General features: G+C 49.0%; 2 protein-coding genes and 1 pseudogene across 3 annotated transcripts in view; 2 read left to right on the top strand and 1 right to left on the bottom strand.

Moving 5' to 3' along the window:
* The window catches only part of LOC309808866 (centrosomal protein of 78 kDa-like), a 1,034,926-nt pseudogene that overhangs the window by 64,409 nt on the left and 950,332 nt on the right, over positions 1–20,185 (bottom strand). The gene's annotated exons all lie outside the window — the stretch shown is intronic.
* Positions 2,555–11,811, top strand: LOC309807671 (interferon regulatory factor 6-like). Its single transcript, XM_082627520.1, has 4 exons — positions 2,555–3,683; positions 8,917–9,120; positions 10,151–10,279; positions 11,641–11,811. The coding sequence occupies exons 1-4, from the start codon at positions 3,608–3,610 to the stop codon at positions 11,721–11,723; spliced, it is 492 nt and encodes a 163-aa protein (XP_082483646.1). The 5' UTR covers positions 2,555–3,607; the 3' UTR covers positions 11,724–11,811.
* LOC309808048 (BCL-6 corepressor-like) overlaps positions 11,727–20,185 on the top strand; it is a gene marked incomplete at its 5' end in the record, with an annotated part of 26,566 nt that continues 18,107 nt past the window's right edge. Inside the window, 7 exon segments of the mRNA XM_082628056.1 lie at positions 11,727–12,206; positions 12,864–12,917; positions 13,389–13,575; positions 18,956–19,201; positions 19,554–19,631; positions 19,634–19,699; positions 19,702–19,930. Coding sequence (XP_082484182.1) covers positions 11,727–12,206; positions 12,864–12,917; positions 13,389–13,575; positions 18,956–19,201; positions 19,554–19,631; positions 19,634–19,699; positions 19,702–19,930 — 1,340 coding nt within the window.

Here is a 20,185-nt window from a genome sequence, read left to right as displayed (position 1 = left end):
CAGCGAAATCACAGTGATGTCTGTATGGGTGACAAGGACATTAAATCTTCCTTTCCGACAACTTCCTGGAGCAGCTGATTCGCTACTGATGCTGCCCACCTCCAAAAGACTTTGGAGACTTTTTCATGTTTTGGTTGTTTGTTTATTTGTTTTCGGTACGCAGGCCTCTCACTGTTGTGGCCTCTCCCGTTGCGGAGCCCAGGCTCCGGACGCGCAGGCTCAGCGGCCATGGCTCACGGGCCCAGCCGCTTCGCAGCACGTGGGATCTTCCCGGACTGGGGCACGAACCCGCGTCCCCTGCATCGGCAGGCGGACTCTCAACCACTGCGCCACCAGGGAAGCCCTATCCTGTGGTTTTTAAGTATCCCTGCACACTCTGCCTGTCTCTAGAGTATTAAGTCCAGTTGCGCTGTTTTGGCCTCTTTGTTTATTGAGATTATTATTTACTTGCATTAAAATGTACCAATTTCAAAGGTACAGTTTGATTAATTTTGGTAATTGTATACCAGGTGTAACCACCACCACGACCCAGATATAGAAAAGTTACTTACCCTTTAAAAGTTTTCCATCCCAATTTGCCCCAATTCAGTTTTGAGACACTTTATTGAGTTTGACTGCTTTCTCTAACATCGACTCTCCGGGTGATTTAGGAAAGTCACTTTACCTCTCTGGATGTGTTTTTGCTTTTATAACATGAAAAATGCCAGAACAGATGTGTTACCAAGGGCCCTTGCAATACTTTCAGAAAATGAGGGGGTAGGGTAAGGGCGGGAATCTCAGCCTTGCGTCCTCATTCTTCACACAGCACATGCACGTGGCAGATCCTAGTGGGAAAAGCCTGTGGTCGCATCAGAGAGAATTAGGTTTCCATCTCCTCTCTTGCTAATGTGTATGTAACTTTTTGTAAGCATCAGCTTTCTCATCTCCGATATCAGGCTTATTAACAAGGCCTATTTGTTTACTGTTGTGAGGATGAGTTGAGATGCACCGGCAGCCTTAAATGTTAGTTGGTATTTGTATTATGGCATAATAGAAAGGCACTGCATTCAACCATCTCAGTTACTACACGTTTATGCAGGCTGATTCTCACAGCCACGCCTGTCGTACAAGCGCGACGTAAAGCGGGTCTGCTTTATGGCACCCTGCTTCCGCCGTAAAGCGCCGTTGGCAATCCCGCGTGAGTGGGTTGACGAGACGACTTCCAGGTGAAAAACGCGATTCTTGGAGGTTGGCTGACTTGACGTCTTCCCCATGGTCAAACGCGGGAGCCGGAGCCGGAGCCGGAGCCAGAGCCAGCTGCTCAACTCCCTAACTAAAAAGCAGAAGAAGCATCTAAGGGATTTCGGCGAGGAGCATCCCTTCTATGACAGGTATGGAGAGGCGAGGCTGGGACTGGCGCTGCCGGCGTCCTTTCCCGGTGGGAGCCCGCGTGTCCCCGCGTTTGGTCCGCCGGTGCCCCGGGGGTAGTGACAGGGCAGCTCCCGCCGCGTGCCACGCTGCCCCGGCGCCGGCCTAGCTCGCCCGGGGATCCTGGCGGCTTCCCGCCTGAGATGGGGTTCTTCGCCGGTCTTCCTACCCTTTGTTGAGCCTGTAGTTTGATGCTAGACGGCACGCCTCCTGTGTGGCGACTGGGCAGAGATTTTATAAGCTTGTGTTCATTTTCTATGTTTTTAAAGAATTGCTTGCGGGCTTCCCTGGTGGCGCAGTGGTTAAGAATCCGCCTGCCAACGGAGGGGACAGGGGTTCGAGCCCTGGTCCGGGAAGATCCCACATGCCGCGGTGCAAGTAAGCCCGTGCGCCACAACTATTGAGCCTGCACTCCAGAGCCCGCGAGCCACAACTACTGAGCCAGGGTGGTGCAACTACTGATGCCCGCGAGCCTAGAGCCCCTGCTCCGCAACAAGAGAAGCCACCTCTCGCCGCAACTAGAGAAAGCCCGGGCGCAGCAACGAAGACCCATAGCAGGCCAAAATAAATAAATTAAAGAAGTTAAAAAAAATAAAAAAAGAATTGCTTGGGGGCTTCCCTGGTGGCCCAGTGGTTGAGAGTCTACCTGCCAATGCAGGGGACACGGGTTCGTGCCCTGGTCTGGGAGGATCCCACATGCCGCGGAGCGGCTGGGCCCGTGGGCCATGGCCGCTGAGCCTGCGCGTCCGGAGCCTGTGCTCCGCAACGGGAGAGGCCACAACAAGAGGCCCGCGTAGCGCAAAAAAAAAAAAAAAAAAAAAAAAGAATTGCTTGGGACCCTCGACATCACCTATCTATTCAATGACCATGAGGAAAGTAATGTTTGGGTAGTTGTGGGTTCCTCTCTAAGTGTCCAGACTCTCAGTTATGATCTTAGTGCTCATCCCACCCCTTTGGGCTGCTTTATCAACAGTTAGAGGGATAGTCTACTTAAGAAACTTGCTAGAAAAGGTGAACCCCGAGGGCTTTTATTTGCCAAAATTTCCCATCTTTTGGATGAGAGCCTGTTACTGTGTGACTGTAGTATTTGTCATGTGGTCTTGTTAAACTTTTTCATTCGTCTCTTATTATCTATTTGGCATATCCTTCCAAAACCTGTCCAAATGCATATGGAGTTTTTACTTGACAATAGATATAATGTATTTATAACGGTATAGTCTGCCATGTTCATTTAAAGTTGTATCATTAGACTTTTCCTAATTGCTACATACTAGTAGTTAAAGTTTAACATTGCCTGTTTCTTCTCAGGGTTTCCAGAAAGGAAGCAAAACCACAGACTTGTCAACTGGTAATGCTTTATACCTTCTTTATGATAGTAGATTCTGGACTGTTACTTTTAAGATTATATATGGTACTAAAGTTTGGCTACATTTCCACTCTCTTTGATTTTAGATGTAAGCTATACTTTAGTAATATTGCTTAGTTTTAAGTGCAGATGTCTGTTAAAATGCCATTGTGATAACTAATATAGTATAGAGTATGAAACTGTCCTGAGAGATTAGCCTGTTAAGGAGGCTTACCAGAGGGCTCTTGGTGAATCCTAAGAGGGAATGTCGTGTTTGCTTAACATAAAATAGAGTGCAAAATCATCAAAGGTCTTATTTCATTACCACAGACTCAGAAATAAAGTACACTTTTTTGTTGTAAGTTTTCCTGTTGCTCCTTTAAAGGTGCCAAATGTCTGACACATAGGTTAGATCGCCTTATAACCTAAAGCTCCATGTGTTTAGTTTGCTGTCTTCCCATGTGGAACATGAGCAGTTCAAAGAAGAGGAAGCGCTTCTAGAATCATAGCTAGATTAGCTGTTTTAAACAAATTTGGTGCTAGGTTTGGTTGAATAGATAGGACTGCGTATTTGCAGAAAAGCTAGTTTTTATCTAGAAAAGTCTGAACTTGGTTCCACTGTGGACCTGATGATAGTCGTGGGGTAGCAACAAGAACAGTATAATTTTTGTTTTTAAAATCCCCATTTTCCTTTTAGTCAGAGAGTTTATAGATACTTCAAGTTCTGAAAGTGAAGCATAGAGTGAACCAGAACAAGTTTCTGGTTACAACAGACTACTTGCCACATTAAAGGATGTCTCCAAGGAAGATGAGGAGGAGGAAGAGGAAGAAGACAGTGTTCTAGATGAGACAGAAATGAATCTTGAAGATGGCGATAGTGACGTCATTGTGGAGGAAGAGATGGCAGTAGAGTCCACTGACATGCAGAAGAGTGAGTGTCTTTGATGTGGGTTTATCATCTTTGCAGGGACCACAGACAGATTGCCCCAGGGGCAGGGTGCCTTGTACCACAGAGCTGGGTGAAAGCACGTGGATTCAAAGCAGAGATTCTTAACATTGTTGGGCTCTGTGATATCTTCCAGAATCTGATGAAAACACAGGACCCTGTGGCCATAAAAATGCAGAAATGACATTTTTGCTTGTGATTTCCAGGATTTCATCAATCCTACTTCAAATTCCCCTGATTGGGAGGAAAGGGAACATAATTCTGTTTTTGTAATGGTCTCAATTTATGAAAGAGATTATTGTTCCTGCCTTAGAGGAACCAAGTTGAATGGAAGATAGACATAAAATATACAAAACTTTTCAAGCATCAAATCTGAATGGAACCGATAAATATAAGGTGTTAAAGAGATGCAAAGTGGTCACATGCTGCCAGGGTGAATGAGGGGAGGCTTCAGAGAAGAGCTGGGACTGAAAGCTTAAAGGGACTCTGTCTCGCTCAGACATCTAGGTGACTACTGTTTTTTAAATTATTATTAATTAATTTATTTTGGGCTGCATTGTGTCTTTGTTGCAGTGCGCCGGCTTCTCACTGTGGTGGCTTCTCTTGTTGTGGAGCATGGGCTCTAGGCACGTGGGCTTCGGTAGTTGTGGCACACGGGCTCAGTAGTTGTGGCTCACGGGCTCTAGAGCACAGGCTCTGTAGTTGTGGCGCACGGGCTTAGTTGCTCGGCGGCATGTGGGATCTCCCCAGACTAGGGCTTGAAACCACGTCCCCTGCATTAGCAGGCGAATTCTTAACCACTGTGCCACCAGGGAAGTCCCCATAGGTGACTTTTTTTTTTTTTTTTAATGGTTTGCTGTTTTTTTGTTTAATTAATTTATTTTTTGTTTTATTTTATTTTTGGCTGTGTTGGGTCTTCATTGCTGCACGTGGCCTTTCTCTAGTTGCAGGGAGCGGGGGCTACTCTTTGTTGCGGTGCGCGGGCTTCTCATGGCGGTGGCTTCTCTTGTTGCAGAGCATGGGCTCTAGGCACGCAGGCTCAGTAGTTGTGGCACTCGGGCTTAGTTGCTCCTCAGCATGTGGGATCTTCCCGGACCAGGGCTCGAACCCGTGTCCCCTGCATTGGCAGGCGGATTCTTAACCACTGCGCCACCAGGGAAGCCCACCCATAGGTGACTTTTTAATTTAACATTAAAATCAACTTTATTGAAGTATGAATTACATTCAACAAGGTGTACCCGTTCTAAGCATGTAATTTGATAAGTCTTGACAAATGTGTATATCTATATTGTCATCGCCAAAGTCAAGATACAGAACACTTCCAATACCTGCAAAAAGTTCCTTCTTGTCCTTTTACAGTCAGTTTCCCAGGCCTGGCATCAGGCAACCACTGACATGCTTTCTTTCACTATGTATTAGTGTTTCCTATTCTAGAAATTCATATGAATGGAAGCATACAACAAGTACCCTTTTGCACGTGGCTTCTTTGGCTCCTCATGTTGTTGTGACTCATCCGTGTAGCTCATATTAGTAATTCATTTCTTTTTATTACTGGAATAGTAGTCCGTTGTCTGAATATATCTGGGTAACTTTTTATATTCTATTATCTTAATGCCTCTTTGCCTTACTGTATTTTTTTCTATACTTTAAGGTGTCACACACCATTCTTAGTATTTTCATTCATCACTTGTACTCGGATAAAAAAATCGTTGCCTCAGACTTAGGGATTGTTTTAATTTTGTTGGTTTTCCAGTTTTCTTTCATGTTTTAGGTTTTTAAAAATGAAAAGTTTGGCTTTTTAAATTATAAAAGTAATATACATTTACTGTAAAAATTTAAGAGGGTAATATAGTTAACGTATATCTCCTCCACCCTGGGATGAACACCTTTAACATTTTATAGAACCTTCCAGACTACTTTTTTATGGATATATGAGTGAATATATATTTGTGTGTATGTGCATAATGGCCTCATACATTTCTGTAAGTTACTTTTTTCTTTAATAATATAACGTGTGTAACTGTGGGTTACTGCAGCTAGAACCCTGGTGTCCAAGCTCCCAGGCCAAATCTCCTTCTACTACATTACACTACCATGGGGAGGTTTAAAAAAGAAAGGGAAAGTATGAAGGGTGATTTTTCCATAAATTAAATCCACTTGAAAAGGCGCATTTGGAGAGTCAGAGAGTACTGATATTGTTAGAAAGAAGAAAGGTTGAAAAGCTGGTTAAATCTCATTCAAAAGAAATCCATATGTACCACATTGTAAAAAAGAGAAGGAAGACGGCATTCATGATTACTGGGCTGGCAGGGTAGGGGACAGTTGCATGCTGGGGGTGGCTCTCGTACTGGCTCTTCCACTCTTCACACTTGTGCTCGGCCAGGGCCAGGGACCGCTGAGGGAGATCAGAGGAGAGGGTGGTGCCTTGGGGGTTCCAGGGGGTTGTGCAGCTGGCTCCCTTGCCACCCAGACTGCCCCAGGGTTCCCAGCCCCAAGGATTATGGAGCATCCCCACACCTGTTTGCTCTGCAGTTGCTGTCCTGCACGCATTTTCTCCTCCAGCACTTTCTGCGGTGTCTCCTTGGCCTTCTGCTCATAGCTGTTTTTCTGGCCTTCCATCCGTAATAGCAACTTATTCATTCCCCAAGAAGTGTATTTCTGTAAATTTGAGGCAATTCAACAAATACACGTTGACCTACTGTGTGCTAAAGCCTGAGCCGGGATACAGAAATGAAAAGAAATTGGTCCTTGCCCACAGGGCAGAGATGTCAGTAATCTGGTGGACCTTCTTCCAGGCTGGAGGCAGGCAGGGAGAGTCCCTCAGGTGATGTGAGAGGTGAGTGGGGATAAAAAACTGCCCTGGGCATGCTGGGCATTCTCCCCTAGGCCTTCCACAGGCATTTGAAATCCGACATTTCCAAAGGGAAATCATCTTTCTAAACCTGCTCCTATCTCAGTGGCCAGCATCACCACCCACCCAGTCTCCCAAACCCTAAACCAGGGAATCATCCTTGATTTCTCTCTCACCTTCTTCAAGGAATCAGTTCATCATCAAGCTTTGTCAAGTCAGCGTCTTTAACGGCTCGTTCGTTACCTGTATCCTCTATCCCTACTGCCACCTCCTTAGTTCAGACCCTAGTGACACTATTATATGGATTATATAGAGACTATGTGTTATCTTCATGCCTTGCCTCCCTTCAAACCCTTTTCAGTCCTGCAGCTAGTCTAAAACTTACATCTGATCACATCACAACCTGCTGAAATCTCTCAGTGGTTCTCAGTGTTCTAAGAATCAGGTCCAAACCCCTTGGCATGGTTCCTACTTACAAGCCCAGACTTTCATCTCATGCTGCCTCCACGCAAGCTGAACTGCTTGTAGGTCCCCTAAGCACTGTGCTTTTCAGCCTCTGCCTTTGCCCATAAAGCTGCTTCTGCTTAGAGTATCGTGACCCACGCTTCTCACCTGGTTAACTTCTACCCATGTTCAAGATGCAGCCCTAGAATCATAAATTCTGATAAACTTGGCCAACCATACCTACCCCCCGACTCTTTATGGATTAGGCAGTTTTACTGGTGTTCACATAGTATCTGTATTTCTGATCTGTGGACTCATCTGTCTCCTTTAAGGGATTGTAAACTCCTTTGGGGCAGGGAGCATTTTTTAAAAAATAAAATTATTTTTGTAGGCTTGGGGATCTGAACAATAGTAAAGTCAAGTTTTAAAAATGAATACATTTGTATTTTTAGAATTTCTCCTGGCTTCAAGGTCAAAAAGAAAAAGACACAAGAGCAGCTTTGCAAATTCACTGGGGGTCTTGCCTTTCCAGTGCTTTTCATTCTTACGCCCTGTGATTTTTGGGAAAGCAGGAGCCTTTTACTGTCGATTCTGGGTTACCCAACTGGGTAAGAGATAGTCTAGATAATGCAGATTTAGAGTTCAATATCAAATCATTTCCATTTAGCTTTGGAGTCATCTGAAAATTTGGATTTAAATGTTGAGTGGGTCTTATGTTCTTGGAATTGTCATTAGAAACCAGATACAGGAGTTACTGGTTGAGATCATACATGGTTATGTCCAGGTTATTGGACTTAACCATGCTGGTCACTGACCAGCTTTATCCCCCTTTGAAAACGAGTAGACTGGCATTCTGGATTATATGTCAGTCTCTCATGAGGTTGGTTGGCATTACTGAAAAAATAAAAGTTGTGGATCCGCAAACCCATAGACTCTATAGGCTATGTTCCCCTGCAGAATTCTAACTACACGGCCACCTTATCTTCCTAACATCAAGTGGGAGCAGTCTGGCCGGTCCATCTCGTTCTCTTGATCTTGAGTCCTCTGCAAAAGACATCCCCCTTTTCTGCACCAGCACGTACGTCACAGCCCTGAAGAAAGTGTAGACATCTGAGATACGTTAACAGTGGGGGAGGGCTGATATCCCGTGAACAGACACATAAATGCCTGTTAGACCTGGAAATTGAAAACCAGAGAGGCGGGGCCCCACTGGTTTTGGCCCAGGCCACCAGCCCCTGGTGTTCCCAGCAAAATGTTCCCAATGTGGGAGTTTGAGGAAGCAGGGAAAGGCAGGTGGTGTGAGTTTATTAGGACTTGAGGCCCTCAGCCTCGCACTGAGGCCAGCTGAACCCCCAGAGCGTGCTTCCTGCCCTCCTATGGGCTGCTACTCCTAAAGGTACTTGGTTTCAACAGTTATTTGTGCATCAGATTAAAGACTGAAGGGAGAGGGAACAGCAAGCCTAAGTTCTTCATATCATACGCCACCTCCCTTTCTCTTCTTATTATATAAGCAATTCATGTGAAAAAAAAATAAGGCAAGCAAAACAAAACAAAATTACCTGAAGTCTTGCTATCCAAAAGTTACCATTAGTATTTTGGTGTATACTTGTTCCAGATTTTTCTTTATTTTCAACCCTTCATTAAGGCCATTGTAGTCTTGACAGATGCTGCTGGCACAAGCACTTGAGATGAGGCTCCTCTTTTTAAAATACTGTATTTGCATTTGGCTTAATTTGTCTCAGGCCCTGCCTTGCCTGGTCCCCAGCGTGGTGTTTTCTGCTGCAGTCTCTGTAAATTGGAGTTGGGGTGATGGGGCGGTCAGGCAGGGCTGTGTGTATCTGTGTCTGTATGAGGGAGGGCGGGCACACTTTCCAGTGTTTCTGGGCAACAAGCAGGCACGCACTGCAGTTTCCTATCCCTCAGGCCTGGGCTGTGGAGACGGGAAGTACCAGGAAGGGGTGGACGACCCCGACCCAGCTAAATGGAAGGCCCAGCTCCACTGTGCGCTCAACAAGAGCAGGGAATTCAACCTGATGTACGACGGCACCAAGGAGGTGCCCATGAACCCAGTGAAGATATATCAAGTGTGTGACATCCCCCAGCCCCAGGGCTCTATCATTAACCCAGGTGAGGCCCCAGCTGCTGGGGAGAAGGTGGACAGTGTGCCAGGTTCCGGGCTGGACCCTTAAAGCGATAGTCGACTTGAAAGTCGCCTCGCTTACAAAGTTGAAGACTGGTAAATAAAGCAAGAAATGCTGTCCCTAGAAAGAACCCAGAGAACAAAAGATATAAACTCAGCACAGTCTTCCTGCCCACCCAGTGGAACAGTAAAGCATTAGAAAGAAGAGGGGGTATTGAGTTCTATAAAAAATAACTTCTCTTGGGACTCAACACTGAGAAGAGAGGCCAGGTAGTTTAGAAGAAGGAGGGCTTAAAACTTAGAAGGTCTGAGTTATAAACCTCGGTCTTTCCATTTCACTACTTGTGGGACATTGAATCAAGTCATTCAACGTTTTGAGCCTCAGCTTCTTCCACTATAAAATCTGGGTTCTCATCTTTCCTGCGTATTTCAAAGGCTGTTCTAAGAATCAATTGCCATGACATTATGAAGGCTGTTAAGTTCTCTTTATAAATGATGGGTAAGTGATCATTTAATTTGTATGGTATTTTTCCTAGGAGAATACCACCTGATCCCTATATTTACTCAATGTTTAGCAAGTTCCGACTAAGAGCCAGATAATTTAGACTTGACCTCCAGTGCATCTAGTGAGGCTCTGCCATGAGGGAAGGGTCTGTCTTCACAGTAAGCTTATAAAGGAGAGAAGCTGTGCTCCTTGGGTCCTTAGAAGGGATGCGAATGTGTAGAAAGGGGTTTAGAGTAGGAATTAAAAGATTTCTAGGAGAAGGGAGTAGGGTCTGCAACTCCTGGATAGGGGAGGGGATGAGAGCTTGCACTGGGGCTCCGTAGGAGGAGCTGGGAGTGGGGTGAACACCCTTGGTTCCCACTCTTTGGCACTGAGGGTGCACACTGAACCCAAGGAACCTCTGTGCTGGCAGTGCCTAGCTTGAACAGTGGGTCAGCTGCAGGGATGACAGTGCAACGTGAGCGCCTCACTTTTGACCTTTGTGTGTGTGTGTGTGTGTGTTTCTCGGGTAGGATCCACTGGATCTGCTCCTTGGGATGAGAAAGATAATGATGTGGATGAAGAAGATGAGGAAGATGAGCTGGACCAGTCACAGCACCACGTTCCCATCCAGGACGCCTTCCCCTTCCTGAACATCAATGGTGAGTGGGGTGGGGGGTGGGACCGAGGCATGGAGAGGATGTAAGGGGCTTTGATTTTGCAACCGTTGACACCATATCCACCATTGCACTGGGAGCAGCGACCAGGCCCTGGGGCCAGGCTGCCAGTCTGTTAGCAAGTCGGAGTCATAGGCAAAGGAACTCCGTAGGCATAGTTATCCCAGTGGGGTGGCTTCTAGGCAGAGAGAGCATCTTCTGAATCTTATGTGATAATTCGGAGAAATTAAAAAATTAAATTCATTCTCAATCCCACATACAAATACACAAGCTGTTACAAATTTTGCTGATTTCCTTCAGGCCAAGTGCAGGGATCCTTTTCGTGAATTGTAGGCAAACTCTTCTGCTATTTCCCTCGGTACAAATTTTCTGTCACTGCCTTAACAGCCTCTGCTAAGGCTGTATCATGGGAAACTTGTGGCTCTACAGCTCTTAATACTAGGCTCTGATACAATTTCTCTACTAGAGACTTTTATCTTTTTTAAATTAATTAATTAATTAATTAATTTTTTGTGGTACGCGGGCCTCTCACTGTTGTGGCCTCTCCCATTGCGGAGCACAGGCTCTGGACGTGCAGGCTCGGCGGCCATGGCTCACGGGCCCAGCCGCTCCGCGGCATGTGGGATCTTCCCGGACCGGGGCACGAACCCGTGTCCCCTGCATCGGCAGGCGGACTCTCAACCACTGCGCCACCAGGGAAGCCCTATCTTGTTTTTAAATTGACTTTTTGAATTCAGCTTCCCAGGAAAGATGCGTTTAGAGGTTGGAGGGTCCCTGTGAGACAGAGCAGATACTGCACCTCCCATTGCACGTTCTGAGGACGCTCAAGCACAAGGTGAAGTGCTCTTCCACAGCATCTTCCCTTGAACTTTTCACTGACGTGCTCGTAGTCATATGACGTGCATTCAGTTGAGTAGCTTTTCACTACTTTTCTAAGTTCCATCTGGCTGCTAGGGTCAAATGAGATACTTTTGCCACCTAGAAAATTTAGTATATCCAGATGATTCCTGTAGGATTTTGGAGTCCCCTTCCCTAGGTGATGCCCCTTCTTTTGAGAATGAGGAAATGACTCTTACCTGTCTACTTGCCCTCCTTCACTTACCCTGTCATTTATAACCTTGCAAGCAAGTGATGAGTCAAGACAACGATCATAGAGCTCTCTCAGGTTAATACTGCCACAGCTACATTCCCACTTGGTGCAATTTTAAGATTTGGACATTTGGAAATGTGAGATCCTTTCCCAAATCTTTGGCTCACTCATTCTGTTATTCTCACCCCTTAAAAGGATACAACCCATTTCCAGGATCATGATTTCCCTTTTTTTTTTTTTTCATGTTTTTTTAAAGCTAATATTGTGTGTCCTTACGTTATGGGGCACCTTGGATCCTTTATGGAAACATGTGAACATATATTAAAAATAAAAAAGTAAAATGTGGCCCTACAGCCACAGCGGGATTTCATTGCCCTGAGAGAGGAGTTGGGGCGCATCAGTGACTTCCACGAAGCCTATACTTTCAAACAGGCTCCGGGCCAGCCAGTTTCCGGCTTAAGCAAGGAGAATGTTCCAGCGGTAACCAACAAGGAGAACCTGGCGACGCCGGTCTCGACTCCATTCCTGGAGCCGACCCTGGGGAGCGACGGCTCTGCGGTCACTTTCGGGAAAACCCAAGAGGATCCCAAACCATTTTGCGTGGGCAGTGCCCCACCGAGTGTGGACGTCACCCCCACCTACACCAAAGACGGAGCTGACGAGGCAGGATCAACCGATGGCAAAGTTCTGAAACCAAAGCCATCTAAGCTGGCAAAGAGAATCGCAAACTCCGCTGGTTACGTGGGTGCCCGGTTCAAGTGTGTCGCTACCGGACTGTACGCAGACTCCAGTCAGCTCGGCCGGGAGCAGCGGGCATTGCAGGTGAGCCCCCGCCACCCGAATTTCAGGAGCCTGACCAGTTGTCAGGTTTTTTTAATGTGTGAAGAGGAGGGGGCCGGGGGTATGATAGGGCAGGACACCGGGCTGATTTGGTTAATGAAGCTTAGGATAATTTAAATGTTTGAAATGTGTCCAGTAAGGGGACGTAAGTGGATACTTGAAGTTATTCTGTATATTTTAAGCGAACTCCACTCGAATGCTGATAACGGAAGTTTTAATTATTGCGAAGGATGTCTAAAAGACTGCGTGACGTTTACCTATCAGTCGCTTTGATTTCTCTGCCGTTACTGTACGTTAACAAATATACCTAAAAGCGCTGCTCAGAATGCCTTACGTGATACTTGGTGGAGGTGTGTAGCGGCCGCATGTCTGTGAGATTCGTGCAATTTTGTTTTTCCACCAAAAAAACAAACAAACAAAAACAAAAACACAAACCTTGCTTAAAGGGATAGAGTATGTATTTAACTTGCTAGTGAATGATAGATGTTGTATAGGAATTTCCTTAAGGTATTTTACTTTTAATTAAAAGACAAATAAAGCCAAATTGTTTTGCAATGTTAAGAAAAAAATTGGTTCGTGCTTATAAAAATGGATGAAGTTATCTAAATGATCCATTGAGTGCCCATTTTAATGACATAGATGGAAGGATTACAAGAGGACAGTATTTTATGTCTACCCGCTGCTTACTGTGAGGTCAGTTCTTCAAATTTTTATTACTAGAATCTTCCATAAACCTTTTGAGTTAAATTTCATTTCCAAATATACAAAGGGAAGTTTGTGGGCCATGGTCGTCTTTATTCATTGTGCATTTGTTTTCTTTTCTGTTGTGTTTTTGTTTCGCTTTCTTTGCGTTGTATTTTTGTTTTGTTTTATTTACCTTCGAAAGAGAATGTCTGTCTGTATGCCACAGTGTATGTATGGCTATACATACACACCACATATATCTCTACATACATAGGGCTTTACGAATAAAGAGTGTGTGACTAGTTACACATAGACACTCTTACGTTTTTATCGTTCAATTTTAAAATATCTCAGTTGTATCATAAATTGTGGTTGGTTTTGGGCAAACTTTTCTTTGCAGATACTTTCCTTTAAGGTAAGGGCAGTGAAATAGCTTTGGTGGTAAGGTGTGTCTTTTTTCCATCTCCGTTCTCTTTGTAGCGTGCAGTGATGCGCTTCTCAGAGTTGGAGATGAAAGAGCGAGAAGGTGGCCACCCGACGACCAAAGACTCCGAGGTGCGCAAATTCAGCCCCGCTGACTGGGAAAGGCTGAAAGGAAGTCAGGACAAAAAGCCAAAGTCGGTCGCCCTGGAGGAGGCCATTGCCGACCAGAACGACAGTGAGAGATGTAAGTGAACCCAGGCGGCTCGCGTGTGGTACCATGTCGGTGGGAACGGGGCGGTTCCGCTCCCAGTGCCGAGGGAGGTGAGAGGAAACAATACGCTTCCGACGGCCCAGCGTCTGGGTGCTGGCTGTTCGGAGAACGGGCTGCTCTGGCCACCCTTCCCAGCTGTGGATTGCAAGGCTGGTTGTCCTTTTGAGCGTTGCGGCATCCATGAGTGAAGCACCTATGAAATGCTGTTTCCTGGCACGCATCTCCTTTTTCCGGAGCAATGCTAGTCCTGTAGTTGGTAATAGTCTGATACAGTAGAGCAGAGGAGTGGCGGTGCAAGACCTCCAGCGTAGCAGGTATGTGTTCTGTTTTGTAGCAGGTACGGATACGGGTTTTTGGTAGCAGTGGAATGACACTTGCAGCCAGAGCCAGACCCTCCAGAGTGACAGTCTCCTATGGGAGGGAGTGGAGAGTACTCGGATTCTCCCTCCAAAGGCAGAGGTTTCGTTCAAATGAGATGAGGGCTGATGAAGGCACCAGAAAGATGAGCATAATTATTTTCTGTGGCAGGCTTGTTTGCAGTCATTAGGAGTTGACAGCACGCTCCAAGGGCGTGGGATCAACGAGGGCGTTCTTCCTACCAGACGGGGTGTATTATGTTTTGGAGGCCAAATTGGAGAGAAAGCTAGTGTTTGCCTCGAGTCACACTCTGCGGTCCCATCAGCTGCTCCCCCACTGGGGTTGACTTCGGGCTTTGCCCTCGAGACTTCCTGGGCTAATGAGATGTGTTGGCAGCAAGTGGAGGTCTTTCTCCCGCTTTCTTCAGTGTGCGTGCTTGTGGCCTGTGGCCTGCAGCCTGCTCCGGACCCCAGAAACCTCACCGGTGATGGTGAGTGAGGGCACCTAGGTGAACGTCGAGGACAGGGTGGGCGTGAAATCCTCCTGAGACGGGACAGTCGGGGGTGGTGGGCACGTTTGGGAGGCCCAGGCCCTTGGACCCAGTCGTAGGGTCGGCGTTCGCCCGCACGCTTAGGTCGTGGGTGCCTGATGCAGTTCGGGAAAATTGTGGTCAGCAACAGCGTGTGCTTCTCTGTGCTGCTTGGAGCACTGCCCTGCCCCAGCTCATCTTTGGGGTCAGACAAAGGCCTGTGGCCAGGGTTCTGGGTAAGCCACACCGGGACCGGTTTGTCCTACGTGGCTCCCGTAGAAGGGGATTTCTGGGGCTAGTCAGTGGCGGCCTTACCCGAGGGATGGGGCTCTTGATGTGCCTGGAGTAGACGATTCCGAGCTCCTCCCCCTCGGGATTGGAAAGAAAAACGGAGGGTCCAGGCCACCCTGGAGTGAAGCAGCAAGAAGGCCTCCCTCCTTGCCTGTGCTCACAGCTGACACGCAGCCCTTACTCTCCTGAGTGGCCTCATAACTCAGCTCTTGGGGAAGTTTCTCAGAGAGACGTGGTAAAAGTGGGCAAGGCCTAGTTCACGGGGATGCACTTTTCTGAGGAGGGGACCTGCCTGTTCTGGGTGGACGGTGAGGGAGGCTGGAGGAAGGGAGTGGGCAGTTAACCTGCCTCGAGTCTTCTCGCCCTTTTCTCCAGCAACGTGGCCAAACCCAGGGTGGCCGCTGCCCTTCACGTCTCAGTGGCCTCACCCGCCCTTCTTCCCAGAGACGTTTGTGTGCGTCCTTCCCAGTCTTTCCTGCTGAGCTTGGAGACGAGAACTCGGTGTGGCTGATGGGGAGCAGGGCCTGAGCCCCAGATGATTCCGAAAGCCCCCTCCCCCCACCGCCTGCCTCCAATCTCAGACCGACCGACGGGTCTCTTCCTGGAGCACCCGGGACATGGCCCAGTGAGCCATGAATCGCCACCATGGGAGGGCAGGAGAAGGGTTGGGGAAGGTGAGGGGCTCCGTTTGAAAGATTGGGGCAATGGAGGTGGGTTCCCCACCCACCCTCTGTCTTGTAGAGACGTGGGGTTTGTAACTAGCTGGTCAGGAAAGGTCACCTGAAGGGGCCACTGTTCTTACCACGGCCTCCACATCCAAGGCACAGCAGGTGTTCATTCCATTCGGCTGGATATGAACGGGCCTTCTTGTTCTTGGGCCATCATGTCTTGAGCTGATACGGGCTCAGGTCCTTCTCATGGGTGTCGGTGTGGCCGAGAGCCGAGCTGTGAGCACATGGGAGCTGGGGCGGGGATTTGGGGCGGGCAGGGGTCACAGAGAGGGTCCAGGATGCCTTCAAGATGCCTTCCCCCTTCTGAGGCAGCCCCTACCCATGGAGGGCCCAGGAGCTTCCAAGGTGGTGGGTGCTGTTTGCGTGGCCCTGGTTGTCCTGGTGCGGGTGCATCTTGTTGCTAGGGGCTTGTTTAAAAAAGAAATTAACTTGAAAACACAGTGGCCGAGATACTCATTTATTCTTTATGATCACATGGGTGGCTGAGTGAAATTTTTATTTTGGAAGTTCACCAAATGAGTTTGGAGGTTCCTCAGACTTGGAAGTTCATCACTAGGAACCCTCAGTGGCATTTGAAGATGGGGCGGGGCAAGGAGGCATTGGTCCCTTCCTTCTCAAACTTGGAGTAACCATCTCCCTTGCCAACCACTTGGCTGGGACAGGCCTAGGACCTGCTCAGTGGCAGTGCCTGGCCAGGAGCTGGAGGAAGCCTCAGTCGAGGGGCTTCATGAAACTTCTTTGCTCAGGGAACTTCTCTTCCAGCTGAGCACCTGCACGTTTGTAAACTACTTTGGAACAGAGACCCCCTGCACTCCTTCTGTAGCGGGTGTAACTTTGAACAAGGTTAGCCCTGACTGGAGGTGCTATAGTTAAGCTACAGAGAAGGGGATTCTAATCCTGGGGAGCCTTCCAGCGACTCAGAACCCTCTCACCTTGTTTAGGCCTCACTGGGCATGGCTCAACAGTGGTGAGGGTGCTTTGCTGCCACAGTGACTTGTAAATGTTGCTGTGCTGATGCTTCTGTGAGGTGATGCTATGGTGCAACCATAATGCATTTGGGATATATGTGCTGTGAGTCATAGGACCATGCTGCAGGGACCACGTTCACATCTTGCTTAGACTGGGTGACCAAGGGCACATGGCTTCCCACTTTTAGAAGGGCCAAAAGTAGCAATGATGGCAAAGCCTGATGGTTAGGATCCCCGTGTATCTATTTATCTCCCCATCTCCTTTGCCCTCAAGGGTCATCCTCCTGTGGGTCGTGGTTAGAACAGTCTTTGAGAAGCTCCAAGTGACACGGAGCCTCTACCCCATAGCTGGTGGCCATGGGCATCTTGGGCAGTCGGGGTGGGTGTCCTTCAGGGTTATTACTGGCCTGGGTAAGGTCACACTAGCATAAGGTCTTGGGGGGCCTTAGCTGAGGGGAATTGAGATCTTTGCCCTAAAAGGCTCCGGGGTTGGGGGAAGGGTGGATGGACCTAGTTTGGAAAAAGAAACTTTCAAATTGGACATGGGGGTTCTTAAGGTAGCCCTTCCATTCCTTCATGGATCCCCTCCCACGGAGCTTTTAGGGAAGGCTGATTGGACCAGATTGGACCCAAGAAGTCCAATGGTGTAACCAGCAGGGCTCACCTCTTAAAATTTCCTACATTTCAGGCCTGAGATTCAGGCTGGTCTGAAAGTCTTGGCATCTTTTGGTTAAAGGGATTTTTCCAGCCTTTCTCTGTGCTGAGCCCGGCCCGTGATTATGAAGCCCACCCCTGGAGGGAGGCTAGCAGTAACATTCCCACTTTACAAGTGAGGGGGGCCGAGTTGTAAAGTGGCGCCATTCCTGCCCGAGTGTTTAAGAGGGTCACAGAGCAGCCGGAGTGAGAGCTGCAGCACGCCGTCTTCACCGGGCCTGCGGTAGCGTGGGCTGCATCACCCGTAAGCACAGGCCAGGAGTTTGGGGCAGGAGACCCTCGCGGTTGGGGTGATTCCACCATTCCGGCAAGAGTAGATGGGGATCTGCCCCACCTTGGGATACCCTTGGAGAAAAGCTAAGTGTGTTCCACCATTGAGAACACAGGCCAGGCTAGCCCAGGCCAGGGTGAGGTTCATCCCCACAACTGGCTGCCATTAAATGCTGGGAATGCCCCCAAGAGAGGCTGATCAGGGGACCAGCCGGCTGGGCAGAAGTGGGAGTGATACTTGAAGTGGTCTAGGGAGAGGAGGAGAAATGCGAGCAGCATGTGAGAGGTGTGTCCATGATTTCATCTAGAAAAACGGGCTGTGGGAGCTTAGCTCAGGTGTTAACGAAATACCAAACTCATACACCCACCCCCACCCCCGGCCGGTGATGGACACAGGGTCATCTTCGGGGAACTCTTTAACAGCACAGTGATCATTATGGAATTCTTTGTGTGTTAGAAACAATGTGACTAGCAAAGCAGTTGAACTGTTTCTTTGGCTAGAGCAAAAGTGAGGAGTGATGTTAGGCTGGGGTGATTGGAGGAAAAGCCCCAAGTGGATGCTAGATTGAGCAGGGGGGCAGGAGGAACACTGGCGGAGCTGGGGTGTGAGCAGTTCAGCCCTGCCCGCCGCACCCCCCCCCCACCCCACCCCCATGAAGGGGGTTGGAGTCTTGTCTTTGAAATGTCCTTAGATGCTTGTTGCCTGGGAAGGAAGGCGTGGAGACGTGCCAGGTGGGTGACTGGTGTCACTGAGGGCCTTCTTCCTAGACAGGAAATAGGAGCAGCCCCTCGATGGCAGTGAAATGCTTTTCCCCCCACGGGTGTGGAAAGAGGACAGACGGACTTGTAGCAATCTGGTTGAGTTCTTTGAAATTGCCCTTGACCCTTGTGTGTGCACCAGGAAGCCTTTCCTTTCCCTTTGCCAGGCTCCTCTTGCCTTGGTCTCCCCAGCTTCCCAGCCTCCCACCATTCTTTCCCTACCCTTTTTCTTCACCCTCGCCCCTGCTGACCCAAGTGAACATTGGTGCTATGTCTGTGTAGATGGCAGTTGGGGGCTATTTGGTCTCTTGATGACATCAGCCTTTTTTGTTGACTAGCAGCTGTTTCCATAGTCATTTGTAGCTCTGCCCTGATTGGTTGGATCTTACTGTGAGGTCACTCACCCCCCTTTAAAAGTAAGCCACCTTGGAGAGTTAAGCAGTTAGGGAGTGATCTCACATGCCTATAGACGGATGGTGTAGATGCCTCACCTTGACCCTTGAAGGATGGATTGTGAGTGGACTACGCGCCTCATTTTCTGCTTTCTTTGCTGGTTGTGTTCAGCTGTCCTTCCTTTGGGACGTCTTTCTGAGGGTTTTGTGCTTCCGGCGTGTGAGGCCCCTGGTCTCCAAAGGGGGGCGGTCTGTTGGTAGCAGATTGCCTTGGACATGGGGGTCCTGCCTGCTCCTGGTGACCTTTGTTCCCTCCTTTCCGGGTTGTCTCCCCTCCCCTAGGGGAGTGTTATGATGGAAGCAAAGCTGACCGCTTTGAAGCCCCAGAAGACAGTGATCTTCCTGAGGACATGGACACGGAGCCCCCCAGAGAGTCCCCCGCCGACCAGGCGGCCCCGGACGCATCACGCAGCCCCACCCTCCGGCTGAACAGAAAGCGCAAGGTGTCTGGCGATAGGAACCACACTGAGACCACTGGGCTCCCGGAGGACTCTCTGCTGAAAGCCAAGCGGAGACGGGTCTCCAGAGGTGAGCTTGGTTTGGCTTCGGGCCCGCAGGGCACCCTACGGAAGTCCTGGAGCGGAGCAGTGGAAAGTTCCAGTCCCACCCTGGAGCCCTGGGGGGAGCCACTCACACCTCCCCACCCCCCACCCCCATCCCACCCCCCACCCCCCCAAAGCCAGGTGCAGGGGCTGGAGCCCAAAGGTGGCCAAAGGCAAATAGGCCCCCTCCCGAGACTTGGTGACAAGTTCCAGCCAACACAGTGACCACACCCGTCCCCTCCCCCACCCCTGTTAGTGATGTGTAAGACAGTTTGTTCCCCACCCCCACCCCTGCCCCGGGGGGCTTCTTCATTAATTTGTAGTTACTTCTCCATTAGCTGACTGGCCTGAGAGGGAAATGGCAAACAGTTCCTCTAACCACTTAGAAGAGCCACATTATAGTGAGCTGACCAACCTGAGGTGTGCATTGAATTAACAGGGCTCCATCCCAGAAAGCAGCGCCGCTTGCTGCACCTTAGAGAACGGGGGGAGCAGAGAGCAAACCTGGCCGGCAGGGCAGGACGGAAGTGACCCAGGCGGTTCAGCCTGCGGTCACCCCCCAGGGCAATAGCATCTCCGAAGAGAAACCTGGCAGGAAAAGGGCAGAGGCCAAAAGCAACAGCAGCTGGTTGGAGGAGTCCCTTAAATGCAGTGACAATGAACAAGGTACGCACGGGGCGGGGGGCGCTCCTGGAGGGTGGATCACTCGCCCTCTGTGGGAAACGGCCCTGGAGGGGACCTGAGCGCCATCCAAGTTGACAAGAGTAGCGTGTGGCGAGCGGGGAGTTTTCTTCATGAGGTCCTTTCAGCCTGCACACTTCCTTATGGAATGGACAGTGAGGCGGGAGCTCGACTTCCTGGGCTGCTCCTCATCACCCAGCCCGCGGCTGGGCAGGAAGGGAAGTCTTGGGTGACCCCGGGCGCTTGTCAGTGCCCTCATTCCAGCCTCAGGCTGTCCCCAGTCGCCCTG

Source organism: Mesoplodon mirus (assembly GCF_964341445.2).
Source record: "Mesoplodon mirus genome assembly, chromosome: 7".
Classification (NCBI taxonomy): Eukaryota; Metazoa; Chordata; class Mammalia; order Artiodactyla; family Ziphiidae; genus Mesoplodon; species Mesoplodon mirus.
Note: the sequence above shows the minus strand (reverse complement) of the source record. Positions and strands in the feature narration are given on the sequence as shown.

Coding starts and splice junctions, on each gene's coding strand:
- LOC309807671 (XM_082627520.1), top strand. CDS start 3,608: ATGAATCTTGAAGATGGCGATAGTGACGTCATTGTGGAGGAAGAGATG. Junction 3,684..8,916: donor GTCCACTGACATGCAGAAGA/GTGAGTGTCTTT, acceptor CCTATCCCTCAG/GCCTGGGCTGTGGAGACGGG. Junction 9,121..10,150: donor GGGCTCTATCATTAACCCAG/GTGAGGCCCCAG, acceptor TTTCTCGGGTAG/GATCCACTGGATCTGCTCCT.